This window comes from Taudactylus pleione, unplaced genomic scaffold (assembly GCF_031769625.1).
Source record: "Taudactylus pleione unplaced genomic scaffold, aTauple2 ptg000121l, whole genome shotgun sequence".
NCBI classification, from domain to species: Eukaryota; Metazoa; Chordata; class Amphibia; order Anura; family Myobatrachidae; genus Taudactylus; species Taudactylus pleione.
Window position 1 is genome coordinate 10,525,162 of NW_028284523.1, and position 22,229 is coordinate 10,547,390.

Below are 22,229 nucleotides of genomic sequence, written 5' to 3' on the forward strand. Positions count from 1 at the left end.
ATTTTATTATTAATAAGTCAAATTAACGTATTTACACAAGAAATATGCACTAACAGCAATTCACATATTAAACGCTATTTTCATCCCAATGTTAATTTATTTTTGTAATACATAATTATTACTCATCCGAATATGGTTACTCAGGGACAACACTATCATTAGGCCCTGAGGCACCCAAGCAGTGAATGCTGATCATCCTGAGATTTGAATTCAACACATACTGTTTCTCATTGGCTGATAATCGGGAAGTTGTGGTGTGTTTAACTGTTTAGTGCATGCTAGTAATAGGTTTAGAGTTTGCTGCTGTGCTATAATATAACTGTGCGGATTGGGTACGATATCCCGGTGGTTAGAATCCTGACTGTCACAATGCCGGCACCAGAATCCCAACGGTCAAAATCCTAACATAAATTGGTTTGTATTCTAACCCTAACCTTAATCCACCCCTCCCGCAGCCTAACTCTAGCCACCCCCTTTGGCAGCCTAACCCTAACCATTCCCTTGGAAGCAATAAGTTGTTTAAAGGATTCCCATAAAAATGTGTTTTCATGAAAAAGCATATTGCCAAAAGTAAGAAAACACTCATCTCCTACCATTAATTCATAAATGTGCATTATTATTTTGGATAAAAGCAGCAGCAGCAGCTCCTACATCTATCTACCAGGGGATCTGGTCACTGGTGCCCAATGCTGGAACAGTCTGAAATGTGCATATGTGCTGGATAGCTATCCCACGCATACACAAATCAGCAAGCAGGCTTCTAGGCACTGCATCAGAGGCAGCCCCTGGAAATCAGTTTGAGCTGATGTCATAGCAGGGAATTAGCTTCCCATTGGACGCTCTCCCTCTGCTAAATGTAGTCCAGACTGGCAGTCCCAGGGAGGAAAAACACACCCCCTTTAACTGCCTGTCCGGCTGTGTTTAGCAGAAAGAGCACTTCCAATGGGAAATCTGCCACTGGATTAAAGTGACAATAGTGATTTAGACCCTTTTAAAAAAAAAAATTAAGCCATATAAAGTTAACCAATTTTAGGGACTTTATAATATAATATCTGATCGTTGCATATGGTGGCAATAAGAAATTAAGGGGGAGATGTATCAAACCTTCAAAAGTGTGGAGAGTGGACAAGTGTAAAAGTGGCTCATAACTTCCACTATTTATAGAATGTGCTTGATAAATACTTACAAGAAGCAGATTGGTTGCTAGGGGCAATTTCACCACTTACACACTATTTATATAGTTTGATACAGTTCCTCAGAAGTTTTGCCTGGATGTAACAAAACACATATGCAAGGACATGGGCATTACATCATCCATTTCTATAGAACTTGCAAAAGCACACCCATCTTGGATCATGCATATGTGACGTGTCGTTTCTTTAATTGTATCGTTATTTTTATTTGTATTAGGTAGTCAGAACTGCCATGGTAAGTTACAGTATGTAGACTACATAATGTCAAAATGTACTGTATTTCGACAGAGATCATGTCAACATACATTGCCATAATGTCGACAAGTTTCACGACGTCGACATTTATCGCTAACATTTTCGCTATGTTCATATGTTAGGTGTCAACAGTTTGACCACGTCAACACCATGACATTCTACATTCTGCTGTTGACATTATGAACGGCAACATAATGAATCCTTACCCCAGGGTAAGGTCACCATATTTAAATTAATATGTTCTACAACCAGGCAGCATCTTTTTGCACAGGATTTTTAATCCCTTGTATTTACAGTTTACTTCCAGGGTCGGACACTGGCTGCGCTACTGCGTCATTTATGAGATGCTTAATATTTGCAGGTGTCCCCTGTGCAATAATATGTGTTATGCAACTTTTAAAGTGAAAATAAGAATATTTAAACAATTGTTTTTTTTAATGCTGTACAGTTTCTAAAATCAACGTTTTCATTTGATCATATATTTAAACAAGCTTTTATATGTAAGTTATCCCAGAGATGATTATCTACAGTCATGCAATTAAGATAACCTAATTAAAATCCTTCTTCACAAATTGTTATAGACTAGTTTAGTCCTCACTGCAACAACGTTTTTTTTTACACCATATAGTCTCAAAATAATTTTTAATCGAATAACTTTTGGTTGCTTACCCCCTGCAGGTAATCTCTGTAGTGTGCAATTGTATGTGTGTCATTTTTAAGTTAGAAGAGATTGTCCAGACTATTAGCTTTTATGCTGTAAGTACATGCGAGCATAAATTGAAACAATGAAGTTGGAAGCCTAGGAACCATGTGGAACTAAAGTTATATTTTCCTTGCTCTACCACAATTTATTCGGTCATCATTTGTATCACGGTAAAAGGAACTATTAGGCCACCATTGTATTACCTTCACAGTGAGAATGAATCCAGAGGTGTATAGGGGATTTTCCCTGTCTAACTGACCATTAAGCGTTAAAGCACCACTGATATAATCCAAGGCAAATATGCTGTTCGTGTTCCCTGTGGAAAAGGAATCATAGGTAAGAAATATGCACATATAATCAACATCTGAGACTCGGGTAACAACTGAAACAAAAACTCTAATGAGAGCATAATAATTACCTCTTTACATTTTCCTAGATCATAAATAACACACTAGAGGCATTTACGTTACATAAAACAAGAACTGCAAGTGTTAGCAAATTGGTATTTGTGTAAGTAATTCACAACTAAAAATTAGGTTATCTAGATAGGATACTAATTAGTGTAAATCATGATATAAAGAAGGAACTCTGTATTAAACACCTGCTGGCCTTTAAAATAATTCAGTGACATACTCCCTTCCACCCTCATATAAAAGCAGACAGATGTCTCCTTCCTCTCATTTGCATAGAATGCCACTGGCATTAGGAGTGAGCTTTCAACACCGGAAAACACAGATTAAAAAACACATGAAAACATTTTCTGAAACAAACAGATGACATGATAAAGTGAAACAAGTTGTAGATTTTGATTTACAACTACAGCAGATCATTATACTGTATACTCTTTTACTTTTCTTTATTTTTCCTATTATTTAATTGTACAAGTTCCTTTCTCTTCTTTTTGATCATAATCACCATATTTTTATACTGATATTTAGATCTACTATTTTGGATTACTTAAACTGTATGCTTTGCTTTAGTATGACATGATACTGTACGTATGTACTTGAAACAATAATATTTAATAGATGTAGAGTACTTTTATATATTATTTTACAAATTTGTGTCACGTAAGATGTCAGAGTGTAAGACACACAATACTATATAAACAAAGCATTTCATTTATAATAAATAATCGGTGTAAGACTGTATGTTTGGATTTCTCAGGTTTCATGAATTTGGATATGTTGTATCTCATAAAATGATTGTGTCATTGGAAACACAACATTACTAAAACACTGGCAAGAATAGACTGACGCGGAGTGCCTGTTCACACCTATACTCTTTACAAAACAAACAGACACAAGGTCGTAGCGAGGGTAGTGCAGCCGATGCCATCGCACAGGGCACCACAGGGCAGGGGGCGCTGTTTGGGTCTGTCAGTTTTCCTGTTTATTATTATTTTCACTTGTAGCTTCCTCTTATTTCATCCCCAACATCTCCTGGCCTCTCCTCTCTCTTCCCTGGCCCTTCCCAATGAAGCCATGGCCCTTTTTTGGGTGTATTATGTCCCTTTGAAAAATAAGGGGGGCACCTATGCTCTTTCTGGCACAGGGCACCAAAAAGTCTAGTTACGGCTCTGCACACACACACATGGAAAGAAAATGAAAATAGAACCGGTAAGAGTCAGTGGTGCTATTGCCAATACTGCATTCTAGAATGCTAATTGCAACTAAGATTTTAGTATGCAAAACACCCTATTCCTCATGCATTAGATTATATTGGTAAAAGCACAATGCAGGGCACAAGAAAGGCATCACTAAAATGTGTCTAAAGTGAGTGTTCGTTTTTAGGTTTAATTCTTTTTCCCAGTGCATGTTTATGTACTAGCTACAGTTGTAATGTGCTTTACTGTAGGATCATTAAAAAAAAAAAGAAATAAAAATGGAAGAGATTAACTTAAACTAAATAAAAAGGTAACATTTTTGTGTTCATCCATTTTGGAGATGACAGCATGTTGCATACATGGAATTAAATGAAAAGTAGGTTACAAATAATATGAGGGTAAAGAGAGAATGGGAGTAAGCTTATGTGGTGTGCATGAATTGTGTGATTGTGGGGTTGTGCGTGTCCTCAGTGTTAGGTGTTAGTGTTTGACCAATCTGGGCGGGATCAAAGTCTAACTCAGGTTTTCCCGCCTAACTCAAATCCAAAAACGCAATCATCCCGCTGTTGGATTCTCGCGGGTTTTGGACGGTATAAAGGTCCGAGTGATCGGCGCTATTTTCACTCCGGCTGTGGAGAGTGTGCAGAACAGACGTGCTCTGTGCTGCATGGTCCGTGCATGTGTTCTCTGTTTCTCTCTCTGTTGTTCAAGGGTACAGTACATAAAGGGGGGCTGCAGTACATAAAGGGGGGCTGCAGTGTTCTGTCCATCAAGGGGCAGGGGCTGCAGTACATAAAGGGGGACTGCAGTACATAAAGGGGTGTTGCTGTGTTATCCTGTCCATCAAGGGGCTAGGGCTGCAGTATATAAAGTGGTGTTGTGTCATCTAGGGGTGCTCTGTCAATCCAGGGGTGCTCTTCCCCAGTGTAAATAAATAAATGTTAAATAAAATTATCATTCCACAAAAAATAAAAAAAAAAAGGATATTTTTTTTAATTTTTTTTATGTGTGTGTGTTAGCCACGCTATTATTGTTTGGTGACACTGCCAGCCAGACCGCAGTTGATCATCCATGTATTTGTGACTCTGCAGGTGGTCCATCTGCACTCCGCAGGGGTGCTTTGTTATCCATAAAGGGGTGCTGTGTTTTTCATCAAGGGGCTGCTGTCTTTTCCAGGGGTGCTCTTCCCCAGTATAAAAAGAAGTTAAATATCATTCCTCAAAAAATTAATTTTTTTTTTTAATTTTCAGGTTTCTTTTGTGTGTGTTAGCTGCACTATTATTGCTTGGTGACACTTCTGGCCAGACCGCAGTGCAAGTTTATTGATGTGGAGGACAATCAAATGAGAGGAGAGCAGGAACCACATACTAGTGCTGCAGCTGCTGCCAGCAGTCATGATGATGATAATGATGATGATGATGTTACAAGGCCATCAACGTCATCTACGAAGGTCGATATCCAAGGGCTTAAGTCAGGGTATCTAAAATCAAAAAAGCAATCTTTTACAGTGGTAAAGAAATAAAACATCAAAGGGAAAGTTACCTGCAGAAAGACATAAAATTGACAATATGCCTTTCACCACACAAAGTGGCAAAGAAAGGCTAAGGCCTTGGCCTTATTTATGACTGGTGGTTCTGCTTCTTATGACTATGTAAGCCCTTCTAGACTATTCAAAAAGATGAAAATAGTTAAGGCACAAAAATCAACTGTGTGCTCAGAAATATCACAAATCCCTGAGGAGAGTCTAAGTGTGTCGCTGGATGCCATGTGTGAGCCTGGGCTTTCCAAAACATACTCAAAGAGGAACCTCCTTCCACCACTTGTGCATCCTTTGCAAATGTGGGTGGTGAGCAGCACAAGTCATCATGCTGACATAGAAATCGAGGATGCTTTTGTGGAAGGGCACCAGGATGGGGAGGATATTTGTGTAGCTGACACTAATAAGGATGTTGTTGATGAGGATGTTGTTTGTGTAAATCAGACACCAATGGAAACATTTGTTGCCAGGATAATGGACAGCCCATTGTCATGCCTGGGCATAAGACAAAAAAATCCACTTCTTATGTGTGGAATCATTTCTACCCAAATCCAGACAACAATTGTTAAGCCATCTGTAATGTCAGAGTAAGTAGAGGTAACCATCTAGGAACCTCCTCCCTGTTACATCATCTACAGCGCATCCATCAAAAGTGTTTGCAAAATTTCGAAACTTTGGTGAAAAAAGGAACAATAAGCAACCCAGCGTCAACTAGCACCTGCCATCTTCACCACCAACACCTTCATCAACAATATCCTCAATCATGATCGGCAGTAGTCCTGCATCCAATTTGATAATGTCAACTCAGTCCTCCCCTATCCTGGATTCCTTAGAAAAATCCTTAAGCACTATGCCTGCTGCTGCTGGGAGTGGATATTCATCCCAGAAGGGGACCAGGAAGACTACTAGTTGCAATTTAAAAAAAACAATTGACTGTTAAACAATCCTTTGCAAGGGGGAGCAAGTATGACAGCAGTCACCCAGTTGCACAGCAGATCATTGACACCATAACATCTATGCTGGTATTAGATGTACATCCGATATCCACCATTAGTGCAGTGGGTTTTAGACAGCTAATTGAGGTTCTGGGTCCCTGCTACCAAATCCCATCTAGGTTCCACTTCAATAGAAAAGCAATTTCCAGCCTCTACAGGGACGTTAAAAAAAACTCAGTGTCCTCCAAAATGCCATTGTACCCACTGTCCACTTAACCACAAATATGTGAACAAGTGTAACAAGGCAACCACAAGATTACATGACTAACAACCCACTGGGTGGGTGTATTGCCTTCAGCGGCACCAACAGCAGAGGCAGTATCTAAGAAAAAGTAGCTCATTCAGAGACATTCTACTCTGTGTATCACCAGTATCATGGCTTACTGCTTGGACTCTCCTCAGAATGTGATTTCTGACAACGCCACCAATATTGTGAGAGCATTACAACTGGGTGAATTCCCACACATCCCATGTTTTGCTCACACTATTAACTTGGTGGTGCAAATTTTTTTTTTTTAAATGACAGGGCCGTGCTGGAGATGCTCTTGGTGGCCCACAAAATTTGTGGGCATTTTCACTATTCAGCAGGTGCATGTAGAGGATTGCAGCACCTGCAAAAAATGTTGAATTTGCCCTGTCACCAGCTGAAGCAAGAAGTTGTTACGAAGTGGAACTCCACCCTTTATATAATTGAGCGGATGGAGGAAAAGCAAAAAGCCATTCAAAGCTACACAACAAAGTATAACATAGGAAGAGGAGGGGGAATGTACCTTACTCAAGCTCAGTGGAATACTTTCTGTGTTGTGCAGAGTGCTGAAACCCTTTGAAGTAGCCACCTGTAAAGTGAGTTCAGACACTGTCAGCTTGAGTCAGGTAATTCCCTTCATTTGACGGTTGGAAAAGCAGCTTCAGAAACTGAAGGTGGAACTAAAATGATGCAATTCCACGAAGTATGTCGGACTTGTAGATCAAGTCCTTTATTCGCTTCGCCAGGATCCAAGGGTTGTCAGGATCTTCCAATCAGAGCAATACATTTTGGCGACTGTGCTTGATCATAGGTTCAAGTCATATGTCATGTCTTTCTTCCCAATGGACACAGATCTGCAGAGATTCAAAGAGCTGTTGGTAAGCAACAATTCATCATAAGTGGCACATGATGCAGCAATGGCTCCTCCTTCAGCTTTTTCAGCAAGTGCGGCTTCCAGAAAAAACTAAACTGTCCCAAAAGACCCACTGATGATTAATGAGATCTCTACCGTGACTCCGGGCCTGATTCAGACCCGGTCGCAAGCGCTGAGTGCTCGCAACCGGGTCAATGGTGGCCCAGAGCACATGACAACGATGGAGCAGACTTCGTCGTGCACATGCGCGAGACCCGGATAGCGACGGGCAATGCATCGCTCCGGGTCTCGCACCAAAGGGGGCGTGCTGTCAATGTTGAGTGACAGCATGCCCCCTTTGGTGGGCGGGCCAGGGGGGTGGCAGCCCAAACGGAGGCGTCCCATGTGACGCCATGTTTGGAGCCGGCCCCACTGACATCACAAGTGATGTCAGTGGAGAGATTCTGGCTCTGTCAGAGCAGAAATCTCTCTGGGGCTTGTGGCAATGAGACCCTACCACAAGGGTCTCATCGCAAGCCCGATGGCCCCAATGGTCTTAACCATCACGACCATCTTCCTGGCCGCTCGCTATAGCTGTGGGTGGTCACCCAAAGCTATGTGGGCGGCCAGGAGGCCATTCTAAAAAAAAAAAAAAAAAAGACTGGCCCTGATTCAGAGCGACCGGTTCTGAATCAGGGCCTCCATCTGATATGGTCACCATTCAAAGAATGGTTGAGGACTGTTTTAATGATAGCATCCAAAAAGGCATGTCAGATGGTCCATTTGACTACAGGCATTAAAAAAAGGCAATTTGGAGGCCCATGCACAAACTATGTATACTCAGAAACAGTTTTTAGCACTGCCGGGAACCTTGTCAGGGATCGGCGTAGGAGTCTACTTCCTCAAAATGTGGAAAAGATGATGTTCATCAAAATAAATTACAAATTCCACAAAGACGACCTTTACCGTCAATTCCGTCCAAAAACGACAGATGCACCTGAGGCTGTAATGGTGATGTACACACTGATGAGGGTGAAGAATCTGATGATGATGATGATGACAACATCTTGCCTATGTAAAGCCAGTTTGTGCACGGAGAGATCATTGCCAAAAATGTCAGCTGCCCATTGGTAGCTTGTTTTGAGGGAGCTGTATAAAATTTGGCAGGGGTGGGGAGGCGGTGATGTGATTTGCATCATCATAGCCCCGTCCCCTGCTTCACAATTCCATTAATCTCAGCATTGTGAAGAGGGAGCGGGGCCATGATGATGCAATCATGGTGTCACACCCTATGCCTCACCCCAGACAGTGCATCATGTTCCAGACCACATCCCCATTCTGGCTTGACATGCCCCCCCTGTGTGGTTGCCTGAAAGCTCCCTCCCGGAAGGAGGGAGCCAAATGTCGGCAACCCTGGTGTACTAGCAGCACCTCCACAAGCAAGGCCACTGCATTTATATTAGATGTATAATAAACCTCATCCAGATCAAAGATGTATTTTATAAACTGAAAAACTTGATCCTACATTGATCTTACTTTTTTATGGATTCAAACAAGAATTTATTTACTGTTAAAAGGACTTGCGGTGGCATAAGTCACATGCATGTGCACAATAGCACAGTATTTAAACATCACTAAATTAAAAAAAATTAATTAAAATTGAAAACTAGAAGAGTAGAACACCGACCACCCACAAAAAAGAAGATATTGACAATCGCTGTGTCCTCTTGAATCCCCCATAATTTCCCATGTGTCCATCCACCACCTTATTCGGTGGCAGAAGCCTGCTCAATGTCCTGAATGTGATTGGGGAGTGTGTCCAAACTTTGTCTTCCGGCTCAGAATCTCATGCATGCAATCATCACTGCAGCACCCTGATACACTACGAGAGGTCTCATCTATCTCAAACTGTACAGCGTCTCTGAAAAATTGGTAAGCACTGTGATTGTGTTTGAACACTGTAAGGATGACTTTCTTCATCTGTGTGCTATTAGCCATCAATTGTAAGATTTGTATTAGGAATTTCCCCATTCCTTTCCTGTGGACATGGATCTCCAACTGCACCTCATAACAATAAAGAGCCTCATACCCGCACTCCACGTCAAATCTGAAGTGCACCAAAACAACAGACGCAGAAAGCTCATCTCTGGCAATAAGGTACCAGACACGTTCATCTGTCAGCTCTTCGTGCTTTTCCCATTCCTTCCATCCCCACTTGCTCTGTTCATATACAGTAGCAGCTACATATTTGTCTTTGTGCGTTCATATACCCAGTCTAGAGTCTTCTGGTCCACATCTGTTACTCTGCAGCACTCTATAGACAGATTCAACCCATTTCTGTCAAAATTCTTATTCTTCAAGACTGGAAAGGTTCCTAAAGGTCACCCTGCTGAATGGCCGCTTGCACCTTGGCACACACAGCTGCCACTGCAGCACGTTCCTCTTGAAGTTTTTTTTTTCTTCTTTTGCCCATACGGACTTACTCCACATGACGTAGCTGATGATGTAATACTCTGAAGCCCAGTTCGTATCGCCCAGGCCGTATCGGTGATGGAGGGGGAGAAGATGCTCATACATTTTTTTAAGAATCAAAACATTAAAATAAATAAATTAAAAACTAATCAATCAATCCCTCCGTCCTTTCCCTGTCTTCATTCCATAAACATATTCCAACTCCCTCTGGCCTTTGACTTAGTTCTTGATTAAGAAGACATTTTTGCTTTTTAAACTTCCTAGGGGTCATATAGCTTATTAAACTGCCATCCTGTCTACCACTGCAGTGCCACTCTGTGCCATGTTGGAAGCTGAACTGTCACAGGTTAGTGCTGCCCACTGCTGTCGCTTAGCTTAGTCAGCCAGCTAGCTGGATGCAACCTTTTGGCCTAAACTGGATGAAATCAATATTGTGAGCTGTGAGGTGGACAAAATTGACTGGAAATTAGTATAAATAAATGATATTGATGTTAATAATACTGTAGGAACAAAACAGGCCTAAATTATGTGATTTTAGCTGTTTTTATACTTTTGTTTTTTAGAAAAAATACCAAAACCAAAACAAGCAATGGCTGTTTTGGTGCAACCAAATCCAGAACCAAAACACAGAGGTCGGCGCACACCCCTACTATAAATACCTTTTTCTATGCAGAGCAGCAGAAAATGGGACCAACCCCCCAATTCTATGTCCTGCGGTGCAAAGCTTGACTTATTCTGATGTTAGGGCAGAGCCTTCAAATTGGGACTGTCTGGACCTATAATTTGGTTATGTTACTGATGGTTGTCTTAGTTTAATTACACATTTGTCTTAAAAAAAAATAGCCATATAATTTAAACTGAAATTGCATGCACACCTATTCAGGAAAATTACAGGCTTCCCTTGCAATATAGGAGATGGGCAGCATTTTATTCTTATTTTTTTGTGATTTTGTCTGCAAATATTGTAAGACTTTATTTCTATATATACAGTACTTCTTTAAGGAAGGAAATCAGAATGTTCTGAAACGTTACATAAATATCACTGAGCATAAGATATAATTGTGCTGGAGATTTTTAGTTATACATAGCCATTAGTGCATCACTCATAAAGCAATATTCTTTTTTTTCTTAGATTAGTTATGTCACCGGAAAATATGAAATGCTTGGCAACAATCTGCCCGTAGAAAGGTAAACTCAGGTTTTCACAAGGAAGATCAGGGTATGATTTAACATGAAGATTTTTAAGCAACTAACATGAAATTTACAAGTCCAGTGTGACAAAATACAACTAATTAAATTACAACAGGTAATAAAGTACATAGATAGATGGACATATAGGGTCTGATTCTGAGTTTAATTGATCTTTGTGCACGGATTCAATAGTGCAAAGAGGACAGGTCCGGCCCACCCGTTACGCCGACTATGCAGGTGCGTAGGGTGCCAGCCAGCAGGGGGCGCTGTGATTAGCCACCACCGCCGGGCCACAATTCAGTCCCCAGCGCCACATCTCATTCCCGCACCCCACCGCACTCCATAACCCCCCCGGCCGCCACAGGCTCCATTTGCCGGGCGCCCGCTAAGATTTAATTACCAGTGGGCGCCCGGCTCTTTCCCCGCAGCGACAGCCAGAGCTCACTCCTGCACTCTGGCTTCCTGCTCCCCCCCGGGCGCTATGGGAGAGATGTCGTCGTCATGATGTCTCTCCCATAGTTCCAAGGAGTGGCGGACGGCAGCAGAAGCAGGATCAGGGCTTAAGGTAAATATTTTTTTTGTGTGTGTGGGCGCGGCACTCTTACTGCGGGCACTTTTACAGGGGGCATTACTACTGGGGGCACATCTTACAGGGGGAATTACTACTGAGGGTACATTTTACAGGGTGCATTACTACTGGGGCACTTTTACAGGGGGCATTACTACTGGGGGCACATCTTACAGGGGGAATTACTACTGGGGGTACATTTTACAGGGTGTATTACTACTGGGGCACTTTTACAGGGCTCATTACTACCGAGGCATTCTTACAGGGGGCATTACTACTGGGGGCACATTTTACAGGGGGAACATTCTACTGGGGGCACTAATACAGGGAACATTACTTTTGGAGGCACTATTACAGGGTCACTACTACTGGGGCCACTACTATTGGGGGCTTTGCATTAGGGGCACCACTACTGGGGACACTGCATAATGGGTACCACTGCTGTGGGCATTATGTGTAAGGGGCACTACTGCTGTAGGCATTGTATAAGGGGCACTACTACTATGGGCATTGTATAAGGGGCACTACTACTATGGGCATTGTATAAGGGGCACTACTACTATGGGCATTGTATTAAAGGCACTATTACTATGGGCATTGTATTAGGAGCACTACTACTGTGGGCATTGTGTATAATGGGCACTAATGTGGGCATTGTGTAAAAGGGGCACTACTGTGTGTCAGAACATAAATAAGGGACACTACTATGTGGTGTAATGTGAATCAGGCGCACTGTGCGCAGTGTAATGTGAATAAGATTGTGCTACTGTGTGGCAGTGCCGTAGCTAGGGTAGTGCAGCCGGTGCCATCGCACAGGGCACCACAGGTCAGGGGGCGCTGTTTGGGCCTGTTAAATGTCTGTTTATTATCATTCTTGCTTGTAGCTTCCTCTTATTTCATCCCCAGCACCTTCTAGCCTCTCCTATCTCTTCCCTGTCCCTTCCCCATGAAGCCATGGCACTTTTTTGGGTGCATTATGTCCCTTTGAAAAATGAGGGGGCGCCAATGCTCTTTTTGGCACAGGGCACCAGAAAGTCTAGTTACGGCTCTGCTGTGCGGTGTAGTTTGAATTGGGGTTGCTACTGTGTGACCACGCCCCTTTCTTTTGAGACCTCTCCTTTAGCATACCTCCCAACCAATCTGATTTTAGCGAGAAAGTGTCCCAGATGGGGGGAGGGGGAAATGGTGACTAGATGCCATGCGCATGCATGCGGCATCTATTGACTGGAGAAAGGGACTGGGAGCATGCCCAGCAGAACCAAGAGCACTGGGCATGTACCCAGCATGATTGGAATTACGGGGTGGCGCTCGTGATTATGGCTTTTCCCATGAGATTACACCCCTTTCCTTGTCGGGTGCACGCACCTTTGGAACGTGCAAAGTCCGCCAGGAGGCGCCAAAATGTATCTTCGCTAACCAAAAATATTGAATGTGAAATTTAAGCATTTCTGCGTAACTTAGTCTTTTTCTAATTTGGACAGAACTTAGGGCCTGATTCACTACGATTCGCTATTCTGCTTATACGCACGCAACTATGTTGCTAAAAGAAGCTGTGATATTTTAATGATTGCATTAACATTGCATATGCTGCCTGACATAAGAACGCCCACTTCCCCTTACTCACATCTGTACAGTTGACCAAGATAGTGAATAAATTGGTAACATCGGACAGTTAGAGTACCCCAGACATCACTCAGGAATTGCTTACTTACACGCACGCTATGATGCCTCAGACGGCATCTGGTATTGCAGTGGATAATTTATGCACGCCCCTGCAACGGCATTGTAACCACCACCCCATCACCACCCACAAATGGCACTTCCTGTCAATCACTCTGCTCTGGGTCTGCATAGCCTCTGCAATCGCAATTCTGTTTGCAATTGTTAGTTTGCGCACTGCAATGCATACGCAGAATGCAAAAATCTACCGACTGCTTGCGTCTTTGCAATTGCGATTTCTGATGAATCAGACCCTTAGTCTTTCAGAGAAATTGGGTGGCAACTTGACAGCAACAATGCGAGCGCATGGAACTGCCCCGTCTTCTGGGAGTGTTGTGGTCATGTATCCAAAACTCTGTACGATTCTTTCATTTCCCCTATGGGGAGGGGAAGCCTGTTTCTGTGTAATCTCTCGCACCTAACATGGGGCTGGTTCAAGTACTGATACCATACCTCCCAACCATCCCTATTTCAGTCAGAAAATCCTTCTTTTCGGGGACTGTCCTGCTGTGCCACCCACGGCGCAGAATATCCCCCAGCCTCCCAGTGGTTGGGTGGTAGGGGGATATGCTGTCACCACTGCTCTGCAGCAGGGCAGCTGGGAATGGATACTGCGCGCAGTATCCATTTAGTGCTGGGAGGAGGCTGGGGGCAACCCAGCAATGGTAGGATGCTGGACTCGTCCCCAATGTGATGAGAGCGTGACACACAGTCAAGCGCCTAAAATGTCACACACCAGTGGGAGTGGCCTAGTGAGCATGAGGTCACGCCCCCTTTTGGCACTGGTATGAGTCCCAATTCTAATTTCCAGAATGCTGGGAGGTATGCAACACTAATGATGATATTTGCAGTGGCTGCTTTAAAATCAATGGGCAGCACAGCTTTCCGCTTGCAGACACATGAATCCCCTTAATTAGCCCTAAGGATTCTCATATTAGCATAAGGTAGCAGGTCAGACTTCCGTGGCTGGTTGCAACTACCACTTTGTGCGTGATTCACAATTAGCACCATAATGCCAGAATAAACATCGGAGGTTTATTATACTAACCAATCATTTTAGTCACTGCATGCACCAAAGTGTTACTGAAAATCCCAGAATACTTTTCTTCCTTATTCCTGTCAATTAAGTCAGAATAAAGACTATGGTCCAGGGCGCTGAAAGCACTAAATCAATGTTCTTCCTAATTTCATTGAACAGTTTCCATGAGAACCTGAAAATAAAATATTATAATGTTTTAACTATCCTCATATTAGAACCATCAGCATCTATATTCCTTGAACGATTCCGTAAGCAAAATAAATTACATAGGACAAATCACAGAAGAAAAAGAAACGCCTTATGAGTCTGATTACTCACTTAATCTCATCAAGTAGCTTATCCGCACACAGCTTAGATCAATAAGGTGGTATTTCTTTCTCATCAGGATTGCTCTGCCATTGATTGATTTTCCCATGGACTTTATTTTTTTTTATCCAGTGACATATTCACAATGCAATTCTTGCTTAGACATACAGCATGTCCATTATTTGACACATGCTTAAATATTGAAAGGATAGGTTTACTCTACATCAGACAACCTGTCGGTCTTCGGCTGTTGTTGGACTGTAATTTCCAGCATGTGCTGCCAGCAGTGACTGCATGGTGTTAAATTAAAGAAATCACCATCATTTTATTTAAATACAAAATATCTTGATTGCTTGACCTAGACAGTTAATTTTGCTAATTTTTTGGCCTATTTATCGATCAATGGCAATTAAACTTTTTTTTTTTTTTTAAATCAATACTGCTCGTACGTGGAAACAAATTCCTCTAATGCTACAATTTCCCAAAATATATTAGGGCAGCAGAGTAATATTCAGCTACTCTAATGTCACTGGCCGACAGAGGTAAGGGTTAGAGGTTTGCCAGACCAGTCTCTACAGATAGTGCATGCGCAAACATCAGCTGGCTAGCCAGCTTGCACATGTGCAGTGGAACTGAAAGTACTTATTTGGGATTTCAGTTCCACTTGTTATAAAAAAGAGAGAAAAAGTATTTAAAAATATCTTTGAAATTAAAAAAAAATGCTGTCTCCAAAGAAAAAACATATTTTGAAGTTATTTTCATCTGTTATCACCATCCCAAAATGAAAACAGAATAGTTATTACAGTGGTATAAGTAAAAAAATAGGCTTCCCTAGGCTGCAAAAGTGTTAGAAACCTTTTATTTGAAAGTATGAAGTGTAATTGGAAAGTGCAACAGGAATATACAGGTGCTATATAAATAAATGTTAATAAATAAATAAATTAATTAAGTGAAAAAAGCTCTATCACCAACAAAATAAAACACTTTTTCGCCGATAATAGGACTTTTTGTCCTTTGTTATATCAAACCATCAATTTTGTAGCATTCTAGCCTCCTCTCCCAACACGTCCCAGAGACTCCTGAATTTTGGGGGTTCACCACGTACTCTGGAGAAAATAGGTCATCCTCCCATAACCAGCCCACTTTGTAGTGAAATGGGTGGGGTAGAGTGAAAGATGATGCAATTTTCATCAAATCACTAGTGTTGGACCATAGCACGGTGGCGGACAAGGTAACCTAGCCATCATGGATCACTGTACACAATATAAGAAAGACTGTATATTCCTCTATGAAGGAAGGTAGAAATAATCAAATCGCACCACACAGCCTCATTTGGCGGGCCACGGACTTTGCTGTTCCAAGTGTCCTGCGAGAGTCTCTTCTACAAAATATTTCCATCACTAAAGCGACAAATGCACAATGCATGTGAACACTGAATGCTGACTCTGACTCAGGCCCTGATTCAGAGCAGGACTCTCTGACAGAGCGCTCGCACTGAATCAGGGCGTCTTTTTTTTTTTTTTTATGGAGCGGCCTCCTGGCCGCTCGCATTGCTGTGGGTTGCCACCTACAGCTAATGCGAGCAGCCAGGATGATGGTTGCGATGGTCAAGCCCACTGCGACCATCGGGCTTGCGATGAGACCCTTGTGGTAGGGTCTCGTGGCCGCAAGCCCCAGAGAGCTTTCGGCTCAGACAGAGCCGAAAGCTCTCCCACTGACATCACTTGTGATGTCAGTGGGGCCGCTGCCAGACAGTAGGCGTTCTCATGGGAACGCCTCCATCTGGGCAGCCACCCCCCCTGGCCCGCCCACCAAAGGGGGCGTGCTGACACTCAACACCGACAGCACGCCCCCTTTGGTGCGAGACCCGGAGCGACGGATTGCCCGTCGCTATCCGGGTCTCGCGCATTCACAAGACGGAGCCAGCTCCGTCGTGCGCATGTGCTCTGGGCCACCATCGACCACGTTGCGAGCGCTCAGCGCTTGCGACCGGGTATGAATCAGGCCCTCAGCCTATACTCTTGGTGTGATACTCCCAATTCTGGGAGTATCACTAATAAGATGCCTGGTTTATGTGGGATAGATGTGTCTAATATATATTTGGGTGTGCATGATGCCCCAGGGCTGTGATGTACTGGACACTGGCATTTATTTACGTACTTTACACTGGCATTTGTATGCCTTATATTATGCCCTCTGGACTGTCTCTATTCCCCTTTACCCCCCCCCCCGGGATTATGAACTGTCCCCAGCCGTGGACTATTAATGGTGGGGTGGCGCGGGATCTGGACTGCCCCACTGGACTTGAGGGGGAGCCCAGCTTGCCCTCCTACAGTGATATATGGCCATTGTAACAGTAATGTAGCACTTGCACCCGGCGGGAACAGAGCTGGTGTGTGTCAAGGATCTGGACAGAGCCTTTAAGAGGAGCTGCCCAGTTGACTGGCAGTGAGTCCTGAGGCAGCGTGATACAGCACAGGGTCCACACACTCACCGGACAGCTGTGAGATTGTGAGCGGGAGCCGCTTACAGGGTGAGAGGCTGGACTGACCGGAGCGGTGTCAACAAGTGCTGGTCAGGAAGCTGTTGCTGCTTGGGAGAGGAAGCAGCGTAGGCGAGACTGACAGCTGGGGATGGATTGGAGGAAAGGACGCTGTCCCAGGAGTTGCAAGCACTGATGAGCTGGACTAGAAGGAGCAGGTCTGTTAGATGCCCAGTGTTTTGCACCACACGGAAACTGCAGGCAGGTATAGACAAGTAAAGGGCTAATTAATGTGAGCTCATAGTAGTGTTTGCAACACTAAGAGATTAACTACAATAGAGCAATTCAATGAGGATAGAGCCTGATGGAGTTAATTTATTCCTCATCTACTTTATAGCAGTAGGATAATCCCTTCTCCTATACCCAGATACTCAGCTTGAATTAACAGTTATTAAGGAACTGTGTTGTTTCGTCAAGACCAACTAAATTTAAATTATGTTGTATTATACGGGGTTAAACTTTCTCTGCTAACACCCCTGAATAGAACCACCGGAGTATACTCAATTGAGGCAAAGGCAGCCTTCTTCAGGGACAGCTACAGGCTATCTTAAAGAGATTCCATTCCCGGGCTTGCAGCATTCAATGGTCAGCGACAGTATTACCATCAGCATTCAGAGATAACTTCAGATATCCTAGCAACATAGCCTTAAGGCCTTGGTTATTGAAAAGTGCACCAACGCAAGGGCTTCTGGCCAGACATTCAGGGACTAAATATTCACTATGTTGCAAATATTGTTTTATACAAACAGTTATGGTATTATTATATGTGGTGTGGGTAAAATAGTGTATTGCTAACCCCTCTACCTTGCAACACAAGAACGAAGTGTTCCTGTTCAATAAAATTACCCAAGGATCAGAGTGTCTTTCCTGTAGTCTTATGCATGTATACATTGTTTTAATGTGAATTCCTAGGTGAATGAGGACACATCTGTAGAGGTTAGATGGATGAGTCACTCTCCTGCATAAATGTAATTTGCATCTATACAAAATGAATTCTTTTATTCAAGCCCTAAAGTGAGAGAGTCATTTTATGTTTAGGATTGCATGTTGCCCTAATCATCATTAGGTGTGATCATTTAATATGTCTGAGGTGAAAAAAACATTTTATTTACATAAACATCACAGTTGTATTCCCTCACCAGAGCCACATGGGCAGCTCCATACAGCGCTTCATTTTATGGCTCTGTAGATGACCAATAGCCATTGCTGTGGTAAACTAATAGGGGTATTCAATATGGAGCGAAAATGCAGTTTCTGCGAGCTTTTTGCTCAGACGACGTCATTTTCAAAGCTTTTACTTTTACACCGTATTCAATCTTAAACTTTTCGCCGGTGCGAAAAGTATATTGCATTCGACCCTGCGGAAAAGTATCACCAAGGAATGGGTGGCGAAAAAAAGTGCAGAATTGGGGTTTTGGGGTGCAACATTTCGGAATCCACCCTGCAACCTTCAGACAGTCCCCCAAAGGTAAACTGTGTCAATTTAAAAAAAAAAAATACCTCAGAGGACCCCAAAAAAAGAACTTTCATTTTGGGGGCAAAAAAAAATTGGGGGGTACAAAGTTAAAAACTAGTGACCTACAATGTAGGGGGGTCCCCAAGTATGCCCCAGGTGTTTTTTTTCATTGCAGGTGTTAGCGGCAGATGGATTTTTCACGGTTTTTAAAACTTCACTTTAGAAACTTTTAAATATGCTCACCCCCATTTTCAAGTACCCCAAATTTGCTGGGACTACTTATTTTCATCAAAAAACACTTCTAAATACCATTCTTCACCACCTTCCCAAATCCCCAAAATAGCAGCTATTGAGCCCGTTTAAAGACCCCAAAAACCTTCAGCAGGGCTAATCAGGGTATCCAGAGTGATCCCCCATGTCAGAGCATCTTTTTGGGGGTGCTAGGGTCATTTCCCCAAAAATCAGCAAAGTTTTCGCTGATTTCACATTCACCGGGTGCCATTTTCGACAATTTCATATTGAATATGGGTATAATCGGGGGCACGCGCGATACATTTTTGCCAGCAAAAGCTCCGATGTGCGGCGAAAACTTCGACCCGCATAGACGGCGAAGTTTACGTTTCATATTGAATACCCCTGTAATAGGGGTATTCAATATGGAGCGAAAACGCCGTTTCTGCAAGGTTTTCGCTCAGATGACGTCATTTTCGATGCTTTTACTTTTACACCATATTCAATTTGAAAACTTTTCGCCGGTGCAAAAAGTATATTGCATTCAACCCTGCGGAAAAGTATCACCAAGGAAACGGTGGCGAAAAAAAGTGCAGAATTGGGGTTTTGGGGTGCAAGATTTTGGAAACCACCCTGCAACCTTCAGACAGTCCCCCAAAGGTAAACGGTGTCAAAAATAAAAAAAAAAACACCTCAGAGGACCCCAAAAAAAGCACTTTCACTTTGGGGGCAAAAAAAAAATTTGGGGGGTACAAAGTTATAAACTAGCGAACTACAATCTAGGGGGGTCCCCAAGTATGCCCCAGGTGTTTTTTTCATTGCAAGTGTTAGCGGCAGGTGGATATTTCAGGGTTTTTAAAACTTCACTTTAGCAACTTTTAAATATGCTCACCCCCATTTTCAAGTACCCCAAATTTGCTGGGATAACTTATTTTCAGCAAAAAACACTTCTAAATACTATTCTTCACCACCTTCCCATATCCCCAAAATAGCAGCTATTGAGCCCGTTTAAAGACCCCAAAAACCTTCAGCAGGGCTAATCGGGGGTATCCAAAGTGATGCCCCATGTCAGAGCATCTTTTTGGGGGTGTTAGGGTCATTTGCCCAAAAATCAGCATGGTTTTCGCTGATTTCACTTACGCCGGGTGCCGTTTTCAATGATTTCATATTGAATTTGGGTATAAGCGGGGGCGCGCGCGATACTTTTTCGCCGGCAAAAGCTCTGATGTGCAGCGAAAACTTCGACCCACATAGACGGCGAAGTTTACGTTTCATATTGAATACCCCTGTAAGTATAGCTGCTGCTTCTTTTTTGGGGGTATCATGCCCATATTAGTACCCAAAACTTCCCTCACTCTCCTTTTTGTTGTAAGCATGTCAACTTTATGGGTAATTGGCGGGAAAGAACTGAATGCCAGTAGCCATCTTGCTGCACTGGTGAGGTGTGCTCCCCTTCAGTACACTAGGTAGGATGATTTCACCCCACTGAGGTCTGCAGCTCCACCTGGTTGGGTGAACTGTGTGGGTGTAATTGGAATGGGAGGCAGATACCGCTCACTTCTCTGCCATTGTTGTTAGGGCATTTGGCCCATGTAGATGTTGTTTGAAGTGAACTTACATTAAGTCATGTGATCCCACTGATTAGCTGGCCGTCTTTTCTTCTGCCACCATACTGTTTCATTTAACTAATAAAGCTTATCTATTTTACACCACATACATCTGAAGTTATTATTCATATAATGACTTCATATAGTGGTTAGGTCTATAGATAATTCATCATGCAATTGGATCAGAAATGGTCATCAGCTGCTAGGGCATTTATACACTGACAATTTGTTCTACTTTTGAGTCCTGACCCCCGGATAAAGATTATGACATTCAAAAACATGTTGAAATCAACTGTTAAGGTGCAGTGACTTTCATTAGAAGAGGATAATTTATTAATACATACTTGCTCTGTCAGGGTTGCACTTCAATGAAATGAATTTACTTAGATGGGGATCATGGAATCTGCAACAGATGCACTCTTTGGTGCATAAATATTCCATCAACCCTTCGGACCATTTCTCTCATTTAACCTTGAGCCATCTCTTCCCTGCACATTCACGACAAATACACAGCATTCCTTTAGTATACAACTGATAATGGCTTGAAAGCATTGTTTGTTCTAAACATTATTATTACATCCAGTCAATGAATAAGATAATTGTACACACAATCTCTCTTTGTAGATTCACTTTTTATATTACTCAGTGTGTACACCTGGATCAAGGGCTTTCCATGTTCACTATTTCATCCACCTGGCCCTTTGTTATATAAGCGTCAAGTCCTGTCCAGAGCTATAAGATGAAGGCCAATTAATCTGCGTTAACCCAGAAAGCTGACCAAATGAAATGCCTTTTCTGGAACGTATTCTATTACAGAATAAGTCATTTGCTTAGCCTAGAAATGAGTGATGGTATTGCAGAGTCACTAAGGCTTGAGACTTTCTTCATAAATCTGCCAAAATGTTGTGTGGATTACTTTCCAGGATTAATTACAGTATCTGCCCTTCAAACGAAACCTTGACCTCAATCAGCGGCTCAACGGCACATACTTCAGGGAGTAACTATCATACTTTGAGCAGGCACACAGAGAAAGCGCACTAGTGCCACTGGTACCACTTTCCCATAGATAGTGGGGATATATGGGACACTTGGAACTGTGATTTTAATGTACAATATACATTATATTTCACTGTGTGCCTACTGCTATTGTTCTAACTTGGGAGCCCATTTATCATACGCAACAAGTTTTAAAACTCGCTTATGTTAAATGGTGCTCAAGCCAATCAGCTCCCGACTGTCTATTTTTCAAACAGATGACAATTAGGAAGTAACCCTGATTTTTCAAAATTAAAGTATGATTCATGTACAATTGGGGAAAGGGAAGCCTGCACAATTGTTTATAATTAATTTAATAAAAATTAAGTTTCTAAAATATTTAAAAATATGTCGATAATTATAATTATCGACATATTTAATCTGTAAAGTGATACAAACCCATTATTACGGCTACAGTGTTCCAACAAACTAAAGTCTGAGCTATATTATTAAAATGGATACATTTTGAGACAGATGAACCTTGTCTGGGTGGGCTATCCTCTCAAAATGTATCCATGGAGCCACAAAAAAATGATAACATTATATATGGGTTTGCAAGATTTCGCTATTAAAACCATTTTAGATAAAGGCTAGAGTAGCAAGACTCACCCCAAATTTATCAAAATTTACATGAGTGATCCTTTTTCTGTTTAGTTTTGGAATAATAGGGCCTG

The 22,229-nt window shown here is 42.4% G+C and overlaps 1 protein-coding gene and 1 pseudogene across 1 annotated transcript in view; both read right to left on the bottom strand.

Moving 5' to 3' along the window:
- CDH23 (cadherin related 23) overlaps positions 1–22,229 on the bottom strand; it is a 1,221,584-nt gene that overhangs the window by 729,721 nt on the left and 469,634 nt on the right. Inside the window, exon 10 of the mRNA XM_088472189.1 lies at positions 2,355–2,467. Within this exon, the coding sequence (XP_088328315.1) occupies positions 2,355–2,467 (113 nt within the window). The remainder of the gene's footprint in view (positions 1–2,354; positions 2,468–22,229) is intronic.
- LOC148524169 (N-alpha-acetyltransferase 40 pseudogene) lies at positions 9,178–9,862 on the bottom strand (annotated as a pseudogene).